This window comes from Eimeria maxima, genomic scaffold, assembly GCF_000499605.1.
Source record: "Eimeria maxima Weybridge genomic scaffold, Emw_scaff269, whole genome shotgun sequence".
Classification (NCBI taxonomy): Eukaryota; Apicomplexa; class Conoidasida; order Eucoccidiorida; family Eimeriidae; genus Eimeria; species Eimeria maxima.
Window position 1 is genome coordinate 1 of NW_013565539.1, and position 18,774 is coordinate 18,774.

The window sequence follows — 18,774 nt, forward strand, 5'->3', positions numbered from 1 at the left end:
GTTCCGATCTAGAGAGAGAGAGAGAGAGAGAGAGAGAGACAGCGATCAACATTAATATGTTTGTATATGAACATATATTACCTGTCTATCTGTGCAAGCAAAACTACAGTAAAGGCGTATGCTTACCAAGTTCCTACGAAGAGTTTAATGGGTTTACCCCATCCAAGGGTATGTGCAGCTGCTTGTTTATCGTCTGCATCTAAGAGTATTTCTTCTTCTATGTGGCCAACATGAGTGAGAGCCTTGCGGTCTCCTGCAGAAGCAGCACCTAGGCCCCCCCTGCCTGAGGAGTCAGTTGGAGGGGTGATGAGACTGTCCCTGCTGCTGCTGCTGCCGCTGCGGATAACAAAGGGGGTAGGGAGCTCGACGTTGCAACAATTGTTAAATAAAGAATAAGGAGACCCACAAACAACAACCCCACATCCTTCTGCAGAGAAGCAGTCGACCCCTAAGCCAACGCAAGGGGTAACAACACGGCACTCCCATCTTAAAGCAAGGTCGCCGCCCTCTTCTTCGTCCTGCATCTGCTGCTGCTGCTCTTGCTGCTGTTCATGATGGTGCTGCTGCTGCTGATGCTGCTGCAGCTTCTGCTGCAGCTTCTCATACTTCCACTCGAAGCTCGGAGTCGGAGGGCCCCCAGAAGCCTCCGTCTTGTTAACAACAGTAAACAGAGGCAACACAGACACCCTAGTAGACTCGTCTATGGGGTAGGAGCAATCTTTATTGTTATCTAACAGATTGTTATCCAACAGAACCTTCTTCTGCTGCTGCTCCTGCTGCTGCTCCTGCTCCTGCTGCTGTTGTTGTTGCTGCTGCTGCTCCTGTTGCTGTTCCTGCTGCTGCTGCTGAAGATGATGGTAATGATGATGATGATCCTGATGCTGATGATGATGATGGTACGGAAGCTCCTCGACAGGTGAGCCAGAGCAAGTCTCCATTTCCGTGTCGCTGCTTACTGGCAGCTTCCCCTCCAACTCTTCTATCGCCTCGCCCACCAGAAGATCCCCAAGCTCCTGCTCCTGCTCCTGTTCGGTGCAGTGCTGCCGGATCTGCAGGTCGTCTAGAGTGCAGCAGCGATGAGCAACCTCCTCCTCCTTCCCAAGCGGCATCAAATGAATGGGGGACTCATAAGCTTGAATTGCTGCTCCCTGCAGCAACAGGTCCCTGCTTACCTCCTCTGTGTCAGCCAAGGACCTGCTCGTGCAGCTGTTATTGCAGCTGCTCCTGCTACTGTCCCTGCTGCTGCTCCTGCTGCAGGTGTTGCTAATGTCGGTGAGGGAGGAAGTAGAACGAATGTCAGAAACGACAGAGGTCAAAAGGTAGCCTCTGTCTGCGGCGTGCATCTCTGAGTGTGGGGTGTATGTCGACATGGTGGCAGCAACAGGCAGTTACTACTTGGCTGGTCGCAGTGCATGCGTGCAACAACAGCGACAGCGACAGAAGCTGCTGCTGCACCAGAAAACTACCCTTGCTGAACAGGGGAAAGAATTCAAGGGCCCCTTCTCGCTTTGGAGAAGGGGCCAAAGGACCGGCGGTGACGAGAAGAGAGTTCAGGTGTACATACATACAGCGCACGCGTTGGTGAGCTGCAGGCGTTGCATTTGACTTTGGCTCAGCGCCTAAACCCTAAACCCTAAACCCTAAACCACAGACGGAGATGTGGAGGGTAGGCCTGTCATCCTACAATGGCCGGAGTACGTGGTGCAGGAGGCCGGAGCGGAGAGATAGCAGGGAGTCGCAGCGCTGTAGGAGATCGATGGCTTTACATTGAGCTGACTGCTGCTGCGTTCCCTGCCGTTTTTATTTTTATCGCTGTTCCTGTCGCCCGCTCTGCGGTGCTGCTGCTGCTGCTGCTGCGGCTGCGGCTGCAGCTGCAGCTGCTGGTCCTCCTGCGCCCCGAGCCGCGCTCGGCGCACGAGGAGGGCTGGTCACAGGGGGCGTTTTAGGGTTGAACAGCTGTTTCAATAACCTTTTTAACAGTTAAAAAACAGGGGGAAAGAACAAATAAATGCAAATAGGACGAGAAAAAGCCCATGCGGAGAGACGCGGCGTCAGCTGTCTGTGGCAGCCCGTGCGACCAGTGCTGCATCGATGGTCTCAGGAGGTGAGGCGTGCAGATGCTTAAACTTGAATTGCGTGAATAATCTAGTTCAATCTTTGAATTTGTTTATTATTTCATGCAGCAAACAACAGATTTGGAGGGGGAATGCTGCAGCAGCTAGCTCTGCTCTCTCCATTTCTCGCTCTCGGCCTTTGCTGCATACAGCCACTTCGTTTGTTTTCGTATTCTTCTACCTCTCCCTCTGCAGCTAATGCTCCTTTGCACCTCTCTACAACTAAAGTAGCAACAGGAAACCGTATACGGCTCAGGCAGCCGATGCTCTGCCTGCCACAGGGACCCGAGACAACTCGAGACAGACGAGTTAACTATCCAACACATTAAATACGGAGCCTTAGAGCCCCTAGGATACCCTGTATTTCCCCTTCTTCTCACCGCACGAAAGGGGATCTTCTAGCCGTCCGCATGCAATCTGACAGACAAACAGAAGACTAGTTATCAGCTGAAATACCACTCACCATACACTACAGAATTACCCTTCTCCTAGGGGGCCCTGGTGACGCGCTTTCCTCTTTTAGCACTGCAGGGTGCTTACTGTGCGAGTGTCCGTGTCAACACACTCCTTAGTAGACAATATCGGCGCAACTGGCTGAAAGCGTAAGCGTCCATTCTATCTCTCCTTTCCACCTTCAAAAGGTAAATCTTGCCACCTCAGTGGCACGCCTTCTTGTGTAGTCTCCCCTGGAAGTGCTGGGGTTAACTTTCCGCTCCGCTAGAGCTTTAAATGTTGTAGCTGGGCTGGCTGTGCCATTGAGGCCATACGGAAGTTTTACATCTGGAAAACTACGATAAAGGCACAAACGCAAACTCCACATGTATGACTTTTCGTCCACCACGGAACGGAGATCACCTGGAGCTCCTTCGTTGGCTGCCACAGCCAACCCCTCTGCGAACCCAACTATGACGCCGGTTAGCCTACCTGAAGGCTGTCCCATGCGAGCGTAACTGCGCCGAAGTCTCCCATGGAAAATGAGCCATCTTCCCGTACCAACAAATTCTCGAGTCTCAGGTCGTGATTGCTGAAACTTGCACGCTTCAGGTGCAAGACCTCCAGTGGCAGTCTCTTTCCTACGCTTATATATTCGACTCCCAACTGGTTTTAGGGGATGAAAGGTCCTGGTCTTGTCCCAGAAAACCGCTGCATTAACTCCACCCAGAAGGTACCTGGAGGAGCATTCCATTACGGAAGAGACTCCCTGAACTATTCTTATGCTCGAGGTCATCGCCAGCCCCCAAGCTTCCCTCGCCTCGCTCGGCTTAGTACTACAGGCCGCCTGAAGCATAGGAGCATTCACTTGGGTGAGGACCTCATGTCCCATGAGGTTGCGTGCGACGTGATTCTGTGTAGTGGGCGCCGCAGAAAGCGCGGACAGCTTCATGGCGTACGTCTTGTCTGTATCACCTTCCTTCACCCCCACTGCCACTGACCTTCCCCCCTCACAGGGGAACTTGGAAACCGTAAACTTGCGAGGGGTCTCATCCACCTCGGTAGAGCCCATGGCTTGCTTGTTGGTGAGGGTAACATCCATTCCAACGAGAACCTCCGATGTGCCTCTAGATAAGTGCGTCGCAAGGGTGTTCCCGCCTCTTCGGCCTTTGGCCTGGGGAAGCGGTTGTGCAAATTCCCCCCTCCTTTGCACAGTTACACCAGGGATTTCCTTCCCCAACTGCAATGAACGAGGCAGAGACCTTCTAAACTGTTCCAGTGTTGGCACCTCCCAGGCTTCCTAATGGGGAGTTACTTGTTTCCAGGCTGTGCGCAAGCTCTTCCTCCAGTTCGCCGCAAGCAGCGAACGCAGCAAGTATCCCCCAAGCACCCTTGAAAGTAAACAACGGACGATCAGTTCACATATAATGCACAGCTTGCTCATTCCCCTGTGGCGTGTCTCCTCAACTTACTGGAAAGATGCCATTTTTTCTCGCCCCAGTTAAAGCCTATTCATCTGTCCCCGCGGCCACATATTCTGGATCACTTGTCGAGCCAGAAGGTTGGCGAGTAGAGGTGTATGGCCCCTCTGTTGGTGTTGTCTCCATCTTGAAAATAATGTTGAAAACACGTACCACAGTAATGAGCGCAAGCAGCATGCATTGCTGCCGCTGCTTCACGTTGCTGGTGCCTGTTGCTGCTGCCTCCGGCACCCCTATAACGGGGTTTAGGGTTTAGGGTTTAAGCTTTAGGGTGGCTGGTTCTAATCAGCTGTGTTCCTCCCATAGGGCCGGCTATCAGCTCTGCTGCTGCTGTTCCTGCTGTTGTTCCTGCTGCTGCTGCTGTTGTTGTTGCTGTTGCTGCTGTTGTTTTGTCGTTTCCTGCCTCTTCCCCTCCTTGAGGGCTTGCACAAGAAAGCATACTGAGGCAGCACATAGGATACTGCAGCAGCAAGCTGCAGCAGCAGCTGCAGCAGCAACTGCTGATATGTTGCTCGTCTCCCTGTTGTTGCTGCTGTTGCTGCAACATTTGCTGTCGCCGGATACACCTGATATACCTTTTACTACCTGTTATTTATAATATGCGTGCACAGAACCCGCGTCTTCGTCATTTAGCTTCTATTGACCATGCAGTGGCCTCTAAATGAGCTACGAATGGGCAGATACTGAGGGCATGCCGTGTGCGTTTACAAGCCTACTCTTGAAGCAATTCTTGAGCTGCAACAGCTGCAGCTGCTGCTGCTGCACCGCAGCTAGGGGTATAAGCACAAAAGCAGGCTCTCAGCCTCTCGTAACATAAGGAATAAAACCAGCCCTAACCAAGCAGGCATAGGGTTTTAGTTTAAGCGTTCTGTTTGCGTTAAGAAACGCAGTTGCTTCACAAACAGCAACCCCAGCAGCAGTCGCTGCTGCTGCTGTTGCTGCGCAGCAGCAGCAAGTCGTCCCGAACCTGCTAGAGCCGACAGCGGCGGCCCACTACCAATCTTCTAGTTTTCTTCGTTTGGGCTTTCGTTTCTTCTCCTGCCTCACTTCAGAGACTGTATTCCATTGCTGGTGCTGCTGCTGCGGTTGCATGTACTGTTGCTGCGGCTGCATGTATTGCTGCTGCGGCTGCACATACTGCTGCTGCGGCTGAATGTACTGCTGTTGCGGCTGCATATAGTGCTGCTGCTGTTGCATGTACTGCTGCTGAGGCTGTTGCTGCTGCTGCATGTGCATCGGCTGCTGCTGCTGTTGCAGGTAATGCTTTTGCTGTAGCCGCTGCGAGCTGCTGCTCACGTAGCTGTCAGCTCTGCCCTTCCTGCTGGAGACTGACGACGCTGCGCCTATGGCACTGCTGCTGCTGCTGTGATGGTACTGCAGCTGCTGCTGCCGGAAGCCTTGAGAAGAAAAGGAGCGGAGCAAAGTACTACTCGTCGCTGCAGCTTGCTGTTCGGGGCGCGGCTGCTGCTGATGCTGCATAGGCACCTTACGAAACGCATGCTCCCCCAAAGCTGCTGTAGGAGCAGCAGAGAGTAGAAAGGCTGCAACAGTAGCTGCTGTAGTCTTGATGCTCTTGTCCGTGCTGGTGCTGCTGCTACTGCTGGTGCCAGTTGTCTGTTTTGCAGCATTCGTTGCCGCTGGAGAGGCAAATAAAGAAAGTTCTTCATTTGCAACCCCCCCCGGTTTAGGTTCTGGGGTTTCGTGGTCTAGCAAGTCCACCAAGGTGAAGTTGTGGTAGCGATGTGCTTCAGGTATAGGCAGAGGCGGCAGCGGCTGATGTAAACAGAAGAACTTTGTCTGGTGCGGCAGCGTGTTTGACAACAGACCGGGCCCGTAAATACCCTTTGGCCGTAGCGCAGCCAAACGCAGCCTAGCAGCGAAGTGCTGCTCTTGTTGTGTGATAAACGCTACTCTATAACGCAACGCACAGCAAACAGACAAAAAGCAAGTCTTTTAGCAGACGGTCAGTGCGCAAGTCTAGTAATCGCCGTGAATGTTAGCAAAAGCTGATGGAACTTGCAAACAAATCAAGGGATCACACGAAATAAAAGAGAAAATGCACAGAGGTTTATGAGCACATACCTTTCTGGATGCAAACCAATGAGGTCGTCGCACGCATTAGGAGGACGCCAAGGATCTGGCATAGGAGGAGCCGACTTGCAGAAGAAGGCAGTCACTGCATCTGAATCAGCTTCTGAAGCAAGTGCTGCAGCAGGTGGCGGTGTTGTTGCCTGTGGCACAACACCGCTTTCGCCTGCGGGGGCCCCCAAAGGGGGCCCCGCCATCTCCACCACGAAGAGGAATCAACAGGAACAACAGACCATGAAATTCTGATACAAAGCAGCTCAAATATAGAATAGCTAGAGGATCACTTGCGTTGTTCACCTTCGGTCAGTCTGCGGACACACACAGGCCCTTCTCAGGATTTATTCGTGCACCCGACACTTGCAAGGCGCATCCAGAATGCTCACATACTCTAATTTTCGTTCTATTTTCCTTCACGAAAACGGCGTTAAGACAAACTTGAACTGATGAACTGAGGAAACCGTGGGGCTCTATACTAACCGCGGCTGCTGTGCTGGTGGCGCCGTTACTTGCATTCATGCATTTCAGCGTGGAAACCGTCGGTTAATGAAAAGATGGGATCTGGATTTCATCGTTTTAACTTGAAGGATATACTCTGACATCCATGCTAGCAAGGTGCCGTTGGCAGAGTTTGGGGCTGGGTGATTCGGTTCCTAGGTGAGCGGAAACGTTGTAGGCACGCCAACTTCGGTTGATGAGCCGACGAGTACGCTTAGTATCCTCCGTGCATTTATATTTTTATACACTTATATTTTTGTATCTCTAGAAAGGGTGAGTAACTATAGGAGGTAAAGAGTGCCCCTCAGGTTCCTCGTGCACGATGGTCGCGGTTTCGTGTGAAGTCCATTGCAAATAGTTTTGCGCTAAGGAGCATCTAAACAAAAGCTTGTAGCTTTGTTGAAAATAGTTGGACTTTTTTGCCGATCTTAAGCTAGGGGCCGGAGCTCTATTTGTCCCCGTAGCGTAGAACCGTCGTGCGTTGCGACAGTAAATCCCTACGTGTAGCGCGGGTCGTAGACCTTACCTGAGGACACCTGTGAGCTGAAATGCAGCTAAAATTCTGGAGAAGAGAGTTCCTTAGGAGCAAATGGTCTCCCTCCCCAGACTACAGGCGTTATGGGAACAGCAGTTCACGTGCCTTGGGTGGCGGGAGCGTTGGAGGCCTTCTTGGTGCTATAGGCTTCTACCTGTCTGCAGGCTGACTATTGCTGTCCAGGGGAGGATTGACAAATTTCCTATGGTGCTGGTGCAAGCATCAAATGTGGCTTAGTTCCCCTTGCTTACGAGGTTCCAATGCAGCAGAAGTGAAAATCACGGTGTATCGCACCTTAAACACAACAGAATCAGCCACTTTTTCGGGAGCATTGCTAGGCCTTTAAAGTGGTGTGCTCACACATCGTAGACAGAAGAGACGAGTATCTGAGTTCTGTAACAACAGTCATGGAGCTTTGAGGACGACTGTCATGAGCTGCAGTACTGTCGATTACCCCGTGAAGGGATTCCCCACACACAGATGGCCTCCCCTCATACGGGGGGGAGCAGCGATCCCCTCTCCACATATCTAGGCAGCTTAGTGCATTTCACCGGTTAGTAGTGATGGCGGTGTGCAGAGTAATGTCGAGGCAGGCAATAGTTTGATATTTCTCCGGAAGCTTTACGAACCGGCTAACTCCCCTTGTTCGCTCAAACGGTGGGATCTTTCTCAAAAGCTGCCCTTTCATGTGGAATCAACCAACTACGTGGCGCCTCGTCGCGTTGGCAAAGGTACAATAGGCCCGTTGCATCTACCTAAGAATATCTTGACAGCTCCAACGATTTCTGAAGAGTGTATTCGCTTCCACTGCCCTTTGAAGGATGAGAGGTGTCATGATGTAAGGTCAGTGGGTAAACTCGCTTCCGTGGAAGTGCATATTCTTCCTTCAGACGCAACAGAAGGTATTGGTGCACTTGGACGAGAATGAGAAGGCATGGGCATAGGGGCAACACCAAGAGCAAAAGAGTTGCATTCCCCCATAGAAGACCACGACTAAATAGGCCTTCAGCGATGCGCTCCGGATTATATCTATTGGCAAGTTGGCAAGAAAAAGCATTGGAAATAATAGGAAATTAATCAAGCATATGCATTGAAAATCGAATTGTACACGAACGTTGTGTTGAACCCGGAAACTCCGTATCAGCTATTTGTAGCAGACTAGCCGAGCTAATCGAGTGTTTATTCACCAAGGATTGTTCATTAGCACTTCTAGCGCGCTAACTGAGAAGCACAGAATAAGCTCTGGGATTAAACCAAATGGAGCCTGCGGATATTTGGGCAGAGATTGCCAGTGCTTTACAGACCAGGATAGGATAAGGACCAAGAACAGTCGCGACCTCCCGGTTGGATCGATTTACGACCATATAATCCTATTCATGCTGTGGAAGACCCAGCTGGTTGGAAAACCGCGGCCCCATGACGGCACCCCACGGACCGAGGCCCAATTCTTTACGAAGACAGAGGTTTTGGGGGGCCTTGATCCACTTAAATCTCACTGAAGAGCAAAATTATTCGCAGTTAAAGAAAGTGTTCTGAGGCAAACCAAACGACGAGGAGCTCCCATCTTGCCATTTATCCCCCTTGGGACCAAAGGAAACGTACCGACTGTCCACTGTTGTTTTCTTTGCCGTTGCACGGGCGTAATCAAATGTTCTGAACGAAGACTGTGGGAAAGTAATTTTTCTGGCATGCGCCCTTGCACCTTTGAAGCTGAGAGCGAACTAAGGCTACGATTCGTCACTGTCCACCATATTTTGCTTCCCACTGTTTGCTGCAGTATAAGGTGAAGATATTTCTGAATCATTGCGGCAGTAGGTAGGAAGCACTCCACTATGGGAGAGCGAGTCAGACCACTTAAGGGTACAACCGGAAGAAATATTGCTCTGGGACTAGAATCTCAGGCTCGAAACGCGCTTGATGAGCCGTGTTGGACAAAACAAACGTGAAAGATATTTCCTCCCTTCTTCACATGAGCAATTTACTGGTGGCGCTTCTTATTTCACGAAGGCGTCACAGCAGAGCAGTCGAAACCGTCTCAGCTGCGAATTCCTACACCCAGCATTCGACATGGAGCACAATGAAAATCGGGGTAATATTAGCATAATCACCAATTATATTTAAATGGAAGAGGTGTAAAATGTATGTTAGAAGGCTTTTGCGGTCACTTCAAGGCGAGAAACACTCAGGAGCAGCTTCCGGCCTGTTGAAGCAATGTCGGCTGCTCCTTGTGTGTAGCAGAACGAATAGGAGGAGAGCGAGAGAGGGGATTTACCAGTACTCCTGTCATTCCTTCTTTCAAAACTGAAAGTAACTTCCGGTGACCACAATAAACTGACTGCCCAAGTCAGCTAGTTACGTAGGCTGAAAAACTGACGCAGGTTTCCTTTCACCCGCTCTGCTCGCCTCCCAGCTGTTGGCGGCGGTTACACGGTGGATGTGGTGAGGCAGTCAAAGGCACTGCTAAGGCTTATTATCCTCTTTATACTTCATTATCTACCTCATTCAGAGGTTCCGAACCTGTTGAAGCTCCGATATATCTTCATGTCCACCGGGAAGTTGAGCCGCAGCGACGGAAGGTGAGAGAAGTAGGCGTGTGGGGTTCACACCGCTATACAGCCACGTTCCAGTGGGCTTCTTCGTTCCAGGAGCATTCTTCTTTCTCTAACAGGTCCTTGTAGAAGGTGGAAGCTCCATAAGTGGTGGAGAAGCCTTGGCAACATCATCTCTTTTTGTCATCTACCCAGCATGCGCACACCGACGATCTGAATAGGTAGAAATGGCGAAAGAAGGACAGGAGGGGCAACAGGAGCCCTTGCCTTTTTTAGAAGACGCAAAGGCGAATGCATTTCTCCTTGAGCTTCCCGTTGACGGCGGCCGGACGCTACTGTGCACAGTCCGACGCCACCCTGAAGATACCAGTTTCGGCAAGGAGACTGTACAGGTTCTGTTATCTTTCAAGGAGCCCTTTTTTGGAGAAAACGAATCCACCAAGGAACTGCTACTTCACTGGTAAGTGAGGGGGCGTGTCGGTAGGAGGTCTGGTGAGCTAGCTTGTGTGCAAACAATCCCGACATTCTTCACATTGCAATGCTCTGGCGTATGCATCCACACTCAGTCGTCTGCTTAAAAACCAAAATAAGTTGCCTTCTGCTCTGCAGGGGAGTCGCTAAGAACCCGGGGGAGTGGCTGCCTCCTGACGGCGACTTGAGGAAGCAGCTGTGCTGTGGCGGTCAGCCCGTGAAGGTCGCAGACACGGCGACAGATATTCCCTTTCCGTCTCCTAGTTCCAGCCCGCCAACAGTACTTGAGTTGACTTTCCCAGAAGATGTGGCCCCGGACTACATGGTGTTCGTGTTGCACTCCCCCCCGCGTGATTGGTTCAAGCAGCCTTCCCCAGGAAGGCCATCTACGAATTTCATGCTTCCTCTAAAGCAAACACTCAAACAGATATTGTCGAGAAGCTCCTTTCTTAAAGCCATATATGCCTACAAACAGACACAGCCTCTGCAAGAAACCAAACCCTCCAGCACTCAGTGCGTCCACCAACAGCACCTTTCCACTGGCTGTCCGTAGCCATCTCGTCTCCTGCAGTTTTTGCCAGGCAAATAATCACTTGAAATAATTAAGATGGCTAAACACTTTGCAGGTGTGTTGATTGCTTGCAATGATCAACATGGAATAGCGAAGAATGTCAGCAACAATGAAATGCATCACCAAGTCCAATGCCCGGCATAGCGTGCAATTGGCACCCTAACGCATGTCTCAAAGGCTTTTCCCGCAATTACAGAAAAATGGTAATTTTGCGAAGTGCAGTGTGCTTCAATTCATAGGTACTGGCGAGTTGCGGTGAATGACGGTGGAATGCAACTAGTGGCCATGACGTTCGTGGACAAAGAATCCTGCGGATTAGAGCTCTTCTGCGATTGGCCAGCAGCTCTTCTGCTTCACTGGGGAACAGCGGAAACCCAACAAAGCCCCTGGAAACGCATGGAGCTCAATAAAATGCTGGTGCACGTTGACAGCGAAGGGCATCAGATGCAGCACCCGCGTTGCCAAGACTACCTGGAAAAGTACAAAAGGGAGGAGTCCAAACGGAACACCAACGAAGAAAAGAAAGCGAGCTCCGGGAAGGCATGCAATGCTGAAGAACGGGAAAATTTCAGTAAAGACTCATCAGTAGACGCGTGCCACCTAGAGACGCTATACGGGACGTTCGGTCACTACGCCATAGACGACAAGGCAGCACAAACCTTATTTGAGGTATAAAGTGGATCTGATATCTCATCGTGCATATATGCGGACCAGCTGACGTGAGGTGATCTGTTTTCAGGAGGTTAGACACAAGTGTGGGAACATGTGCTAGCGCCAAAGTTAGCTGCAAGAAATTTCTGTATTGTAATTTTACTGTGCATGAAGTATTCGCACTGATGCATGATTATGCATGCACACAGTGTGAGCGGTTTCACGGGGAAAGTCAACACTAAAGAACATCACAAAATGTTCAGATTGAATTCATTTTTTGCTGCCGTTTGACGCGCCTACGACACCAGTAGAGTTGTGCGTCATCTGCATTTTCCCCTCATGTGTGTTGCTTGCGTTTAGTTCTGCGAGACGTCGCGTAGCGTGGGCTTTCAGCGCGTGGCTCTCTGTTTCAGGGGAGACGCTGTGCCTTGCGGGGTTTCGTTTGTGTTGAAAGAGGTGAAAGCAGATCGTTGGTTTGCGGACCAAACAGGGGACTTCTTCGTAAAACTCCCGACACATCCTCATTGGGAGGCACTGCGCGAAAAGTACCGGAAGATTGCAGAGTTGCGAGCGGCTGAGGAGGCCAAGAAGGTAGAGGAGCGAAAGAAAAAGTGGGATAAAGCTCAGCAAGCATTCAACAAGCTTGCTCAGGAGCAGTGAGGCAAAGATGATGAGTACCACACGCATAAGCGCGACATACGAACGCACGGCTTTCATAGACGGCGATCTTCTCTTGTTTTCAGTCCACAGCGCTATTGATGTTCCCTTAGGATGTTTCATAAGGAGCGGGCTAGGGGGCAAACTGGGACAGTGTCGATTTGAAAGGCATATGCTGCATGCGGCCGGGCGGGGGGAGGGGGGGGAATCGAAGGATTCAAGGGCGGTGCAGCGTACCCTGCAAACTGGGACAGTGTCAATTTGAAAGGCATATACTCTGCATGCTGCGCTGCATGCTGCCGACACTGCAGGAACCCCGAAACTGCCCTCACGTTGCGTCGAGTGCCTCTCTCCAATGGCGTGGGAGAACTTCTGGTGAAGACAGAGGCTGACGCGTCTAAGCAAAGCATCCTCATCTCACTGACGGCTTGTCTGCAAACCCCTTGTATGTTGAGGTGGGGTATGGTTGACATTATGGGAAGAAAACAAACGGAACTCCATCGGGAGGCTGAGGCCGGTGGAGGGCCCCGGAGTGATACAGGAAAAGGCGGGAGGTACCAATGGATTTGCCCCCCTCCTGATATCAGGCCTCCCCATACAGTAGTGGCGGATCCACTTCGGTAAGCTAAAAGCAGTAGCGGATCACGTGCTTGCACTCCATTGTAACTGCTTCAAAGCAGCCACCAAGTTCCTGTAATTACCGGCTCCCCTGTACTAGAGGAGCTCCGGGTGGCCAGAAGTAGCCAGGTGTGCTCTGTTTGGGACGCAGGGCTTGCGAGACACCCTTTGAAGATAGTCCTGATGGCCTTTTGCAGCACCTAGAGATACACGTCCCAGCAGTCAAAACCACTCCCCACTTCCAAGGGGATCCCGGAATTGAGCCACTCTTCGATGGCTTTGCCTGCTGCCTAAGGGAAAGGGATGCCGACAAATGGTACAAGGCTATTGACAATCGTGACATTCAAGTATGCACTTCCCTGAAAGAAATGGTGCAGTTTATTTGCTGCTGTGCTTTGAAGCCTACTGAAGAGGAGAGCGGATCTTGAGTACGTGGCGCCTTGTGTAGCAGCGGAAAGCCGTGCTGCTACCCACCTTTTTCACGTCGCTCAGGAGTTTGACACGATGTTCGTCTCTGGTATTGCAGGTCCGCTTGCTGGACGTGGAAAATATGCCGTGTAAGGGGGAGAACCGCGAATACCTGGAAAAGATCGTGGAGGCCGAGGTGGAGTGGCAACACATGACATTGATGCATAGATACAATCTGATGCGTGAGTTTTACGAATCCTTTTCGAGGCGATCTGAGGCCAGACTTTCGTCATCTTCGGACTATTGCAAACGGTCTCAAAGCGCCGCAGAGCTGGCGCGCACTTGGCTGCAGAGGCAGTGGGAGGGGGACGAGGCGCCGTTGCCTGAGGGATTCGGGGCCTGCATGGAGAAAGCCTTGTCTGCCCACAATCTCCTTGCATGCGGTGACCTTGCTGCCACTGAGGCCGCAGAGGAGACCGACTTCTGGGAGCTGATGCACACATGGGCCCGTTTTGCATTTCTAGGGCTGCTGGATTGGCAAAGGAATTACAATACAAAGCCTCGAGAGTTGGCCCACGCATGCGAATCCCTGACGTTCTACACTGTCAAACTCTGGCGAAACTTTCCCACTCACCGTCCGCTGATTCGCTCGTGCCTCAGCACTATGGGTAGAGGTGGCTCGCAGGGTCAGGCTATCAGAGACCGAATCCTAGAGATCATGCACAAGCATCATATACCTGAACATGGATCCTTCTATGAACAGTGGCACCAAAAGCTCCACAACAATACCACTCCAGACGACATCGGCATCTGCAGAGTAAGGCACAGTGACTTTCCGTAGCATTATGGGGTAGGCACCACCCAGAGTCATGCGAAGTACTTGCACAGCCCCACCTGCTGTTGCCTCTCCACTGGAAGCAGCTTTCCTGTGAGACATCCGAGCCACCGGGTCTTCTAAAAGTTTTCCCTGTGAGCAGGGCGTAAGGGGCTGCAGAACACACTGGAGTGCTTGGGTTATTTTAAGGCTCCTTGTCCTTGACCGCGTTAATTCAATGTGGGGTTTGCTTCTTCTGCTTGTAACCACGAGATGATATCTCGTTGGGGTTTTATTCAAGTGCCAGCTGCCTTCACCAGTTGTCTTGTGCATCTCCAGGCTGTAATTGCATTTCTCGAGAGCCGCGGAGACCATTCAGCATTCTGGCGAGTTCTAAATGATCATGGAATCACAAAGGAACGGCTCGCCAGCTACGAGAGGAAGATTACTATGGAGCCCCATATGGTGCAAACAGACATAAATGAACTTGTAAATGACTTCAAAGCATACCTTAGCGTGATCCAGGATGTGCACGATGCAAGGGATGCTCGAGTAAGTGTTATCTTTTCCTTGCTTAAACACCTCTGTCCGCTATGGCAACATATACAAAACTCACTGCCCACCACAACGCAACACAGCACAACCGCTACAGTTCAGCATCCAGAAGGTGTCAACCAATGCAGCGAATTGTACCTTGTGAGCGGATCTGCCATGGGACGTTCAGAAAGCATTTGACTACGCCCGCGGGTACCTCGCCGGGGACACCATCCAAATTGTAGAAAGAGTGGTGTGGGAGATGGGACAGCGGACAGACAACATGGGGGCGGGGGAGCTACACAACCGTTTTGCCCGTTTATCAGAGGCACGTCGGCTCATTTGTTTCCAGCTAAATGAGAGCGGTGGTCTTGACACTTCAGACAACTCAAAGATTGCCGGAACGAGGGAACTTCTGATGCTGGACTTCGTCTTGGAGCAGCAGCAAGGACTGTTGCTCCAAGCCACGGCTTCCTTCGATGTACAGCAACTTGCAATGCACCTTAGAGAACTCCTACTGTGCCTTTCTGCCCACGACCCGTTCAATGTTGAGCTCACGTGAGTACTTCCAATTTTTGGCATGAAGCGCTAAGCTGCTGCGGGGATTCCCGCTGCTAAAAGGTATCCATTGGATTTCCCGTCTATACATCCTAGCCTGTGGACCTTCAACCAGCGTTTTACCCATTCTCCTGAAGATGCTGGCCTGGCACCACATTTCGCTGGATATTACTCTGCACATTTTGCACAAAGCTGTCCGACTGACACTGTACTAACTGACGCCCCTAGTCTAAGCAAGAAACTGTCTCGAATGCACTTTCTGATTTCGTTCCCACGGTATCGCAGGAATTTGTGCGCTGACTGGCAGCACCTGTCTGGAGAACTCGCAGCTAAATGCGCCTCTGGAGATAGCTCAGACAACGAATGCCGGGAAGGAGCTCTACTATTGAAGGCCTTGTTAGATCGTTTGTCGCGTTTTGTCGGCAAGCAGGTGGACTCTGTGCAGGAGGGTCTAGGGCCGAAGGCACAGTACTTGGGGGCGCAAGTAGGAACCGACAAAAAGGTTCTAGACGTTTTCGTAGATGAGATCCTACGGGGGTCTTCCCTACTGAGTATCTCGTTTTCAGTCAAGCGCCTTGAACCCCTGCTGAGGAAGGCAGCGAAGCTTCCTGCCTGGCAACTCATTTCAGTAGTAGAAAAAGTCAGGGGTGAATTTGTCACAATTAATGAGCTCTCGGGCATCCAGGTAAGTTGGTACTAGGGCTTCCCCTATCTCTTTAGCGTGCCCTCGTTGCATGGTTGCCTGTTCATGAGGATGCGGTGCCGCTAAGCTGTATCTTGGCTACTATTGGAGAGACTTAACTTAAAGGAGTTCGCATGGGACGATTGTAGGTGTATTCTTTCCAGAGAAGTGGTTAGGGCATCCCGAATGTTCTAATACTTCACTTCCTGTGCGACAACTCAGGATAAGGTATTTGAATCGCCAACAGTCCTGTTTTGCAGTGCTGTGAGCGGTGAAGAGGAGATTCCCGAAGGTGTCCAGGCCGTTCTAGTCCGTTCTGCAGCTGTTTCCCCCGATATCCTCAGCCATGTCTCTGTCCGAGCACGGAACGCCCACGTGCTGTTGGCTGTGTGCTTTGACGAGGCGGAAAGTCGCAAACTCGTGAGACAGACAACATGATTTTAAATCCGCATGCGGTTACATCGTAGTGTAGACAATAGTGTCGGGCTGAATTGGGAGTGGGGTAGTCTATAAAAGAGTCTTTGTCCATGTAGGGTGTTCGGCACTGGCCTTCCTGCGTTGTGCGCTAATATAGGAACAGCTGGCTGGGCAGTGGGTGGAGGTCCAGTGCATGCGCGATGGCAGCAGTCTAAGTGTGGCGGTGGCGCACAACGGGAAGCCCGACTCGTTGATACAGAGGACCTGTTCCAGCCTCTTTGACCGTAAGGTTTCTCAGCTGACCCTGGAAACGCATGAGGAAGAAGAACTCCGTAAATCTATTAAACATGCAGACAAAAACGTGGCGATTCTCGATGCTCCTACGGATGCTCCATGGGCCATCACTTTAGACAAGTTCACTTCGTAAGCAGACACACGTACAAGTGTTCGTGGCCTTGTCAATGCAGAATGTGAGAGGCTTATCTATGCAGTTCAGCTGTTTTCAGTAGTGCCTTTTGCTGCAGTACAGGAAGGTGGATTGCTACTCGCCCGTGCTTCTGAATGTGGTCACAAGGGGGAGAGCCCGTGCAAGATATTGATGCTTCTTATGGCGTTGTTGCATCGGCCGTGCACGAACGGCAGCAGTTGGGAACGGGAATTGCTTAGCTAGCGGCATTTTTGCCATTTGTTTTGTCTTCCATTAGGTCCTTGGTTGGGTCAAAGTCATTGAATATCGCGAAACTGAAGTCAAGCCTTCCCAAAGATGTGCTGACCCCTTACTCGGTTGCTCTCCCTTTTGGCAGTTTGCAGCGTACACTCCATGCGTCTGAGAATGCAGAGACATTGAGGTCTCTTAGTGCTGCCTTGCGGCGCTTGTCTATTCGTCTCAAGAACTCGGAAGCAGAGGCCATCTTCGACGTATGCCAGAAGTCCATTGCAAATGTTTCAATCCCCAAAGACCTTCGCCAGGCTCTCGAAGAAGCTCTTCAAAGCAGCGATGCCCAAGGAGCTATCAGTAATATTGCCAACTTGGGGCTGCGGCCTCACCTGATGGATCTTTGGAAAGAGGCGGGCGACTCCAAGTGCACACGCGCCCTGGTTGAAGTGTGGGCTTCTCTTTTCGGACTGCGCCCATGGGTTTCACTTACTAAAGCATCTCGAGACTACTGCGAACTTAACATGGCTGTTCTAGTTCAAGTAGGTGTTTGGCGCCCAAATCTCTGTCCTTGTTTTCTAGTTGCCCCATAATCACTTGATAGAGGCGGTTCCTGCAGCGGTATATGAGATGTTAAATTATATTTCCCTAGCCGTGAGCACTCCTGGTGTGTTCAACGCAATGGTCATGTGAACATAAGGCTCAGTTCAAGCAAGTTATTTGTCGTGTAGGAACTCCTCCCAGTTCGTTATTCATTCGTTTTGCATACGAAGAATCCATTTTCACAGGACGAGAATGAGTTGTACGGAGAAATCGCGCCAGGTGAGTTGTTGCGCTTGCTGACAGAACTTGAGGACTGTGTAGCCTGTCAATGGAATGGTGCCTAAAGTGTCTAGAGCCAAGGAGAGCAGCCAACGCACCTTCATTGAACCTCACGTTTTGCCTGACGGTTTGCCATCCCGTCTAGCCCTGCAGAGCTTTGGCCGCGATGCGGAGATTCAGTAACCACCTGTGTCGTTTTTGGCTGGCCGACCGGCTGCGCTGCAGGACTTGGGGAAGTCATTGTCGGCAATTACGCCGGGCGTGCTTTAGGATGGACACAAACGCGCAGTGGGGAACCTAGAGTTATTGCTTTTCCCAGCAAAAGCGTCGCCCTCACATGCAAGCAGTGTCTAATTTTCCGGTGGGTGCCTCAGGAGTAGAAAACTTTGCCACCGAGATTGAGAAATCCCTTCATGCATCGACATGCCGTTGTTGGCTTTTCGCTGCCGGTGCAGGTCGGACTCAAACGGAGAGGACCTCGAAGGCTTTGCTGGAGCTGGGCTGTTTGAGTCCATCCCTGCAGAACGAGCATTTTGGCTGCCTCTCTGTTACTGGAGACAGCGCCTCGTTAGCGACAGACTTTATAGAGATGCGCTTCTGTCCAAGATAAGTAAAGTGAGCTAACATAGTTAAACTCCTGAGCGCCGAGTGCACCCAGGTCAGGATATCCCCAAGATAGGATGACCCATGGAGTTATGTTGGGCAGCATGCAGTTTCGAAGTAAACTGCATGCAGTCCTCTGCAACCAACTGTTTTTTATGGGAAATTTCGTTTCATTGTCTGTGATGCAGGTTGGAAGGCTCGTGGAAGAAGTCTACGGGGCCCCACAAGACATTGAGGGAGTTGTCATCGGTGACGACACCGTTGCACTTGTGCAGACAAGACCCCAGGTCTAGATATTGACACCTAGTAATACATCGCGCTTTTATTCAGTCACAATGACGCAAGCAACGGCAACGGCAAGTGAAAATGCGTCTGCACAAGATCTGCGTGTTAAGTTATCGTGTACGCACAAGTCATTAGGCGCACTTGTCTACGCATGCAACATGACTGTTCTAGCAGTGCATCACATCCCTTCATTGCACGCGAGCTGCACAAGCTCGGCGCTATGTGCCATTGACGAGTGACGACGACTGGTCAAAACATCCCGTTCCCAACTGCCGGCCAATGCGACATCCCATCCACGGGAGACTGCCAATGCCCAAATCCTTTTTTCCCGTTG

The 18,774-nt window shown here is 51.2% G+C and overlaps 3 protein-coding genes across 3 annotated transcripts; 1 reads left to right on the top strand and 2 right to left on the bottom strand.

The window, feature by feature from the left end:
- Positions 1 to 126: 126 nt before the first annotated feature.
- EMWEY_00025460 (Inositol-1,4,5-trisphosphate 5-phosphatase 2, related , related) lies at positions 127 to 1,370 on the bottom strand (the record flags this gene model as incomplete). The annotated part of the gene is made up of 1 exon (XM_013481052.1): positions 127 to 1,370. A coding segment is annotated over one exon (1,244 nt), but the record flags the coding sequence as incomplete, so codon positions are not given.
- Positions 1,371 to 4,342: 2,972 nt separating this feature from the next.
- Positions 4,343 to 6,312, bottom strand: EMWEY_00025470 (hypothetical protein, conserved; the record flags this gene model as incomplete). Its single annotated transcript, XM_013481053.1, has 4 exons — positions 4,343 to 4,467; positions 4,744 to 4,822; positions 5,075 to 5,939; positions 6,110 to 6,312. 4 exons carry the CDS (start codon positions 6,310 to 6,312, stop codon positions 4,343 to 4,345), a joined length of 1,272 nt encoding a protein of 423 aa, XP_013336507.1.
- Positions 6,313 to 9,921: 3,609 nt separating this feature from the next.
- On the top strand, positions 9,922 to 18,448 carry EMWEY_00025480 (alpha-glucan water dikinase 1, putative; the record flags this gene model as incomplete). Its single annotated transcript, XM_013481054.1, has 17 exons — positions 9,922 to 10,154; positions 10,304 to 10,678; positions 10,976 to 11,405; positions 11,748 to 12,043; positions 12,356 to 12,664; positions 12,814 to 13,009; positions 13,189 to 13,887; positions 14,224 to 14,436; positions 14,609 to 14,976; positions 15,262 to 15,661; positions 15,881 to 16,078; positions 16,233 to 16,498; positions 16,780 to 17,272; positions 17,519 to 17,609; positions 17,778 to 17,913; positions 18,008 to 18,167; positions 18,344 to 18,448. 17 exons carry the CDS (start codon positions 9,922 to 9,924, stop codon positions 18,446 to 18,448), a joined length of 4,968 nt encoding a protein of 1,655 aa, XP_013336508.1.
- Positions 18,449 to 18,774: the final 326 nt, after the last annotated feature.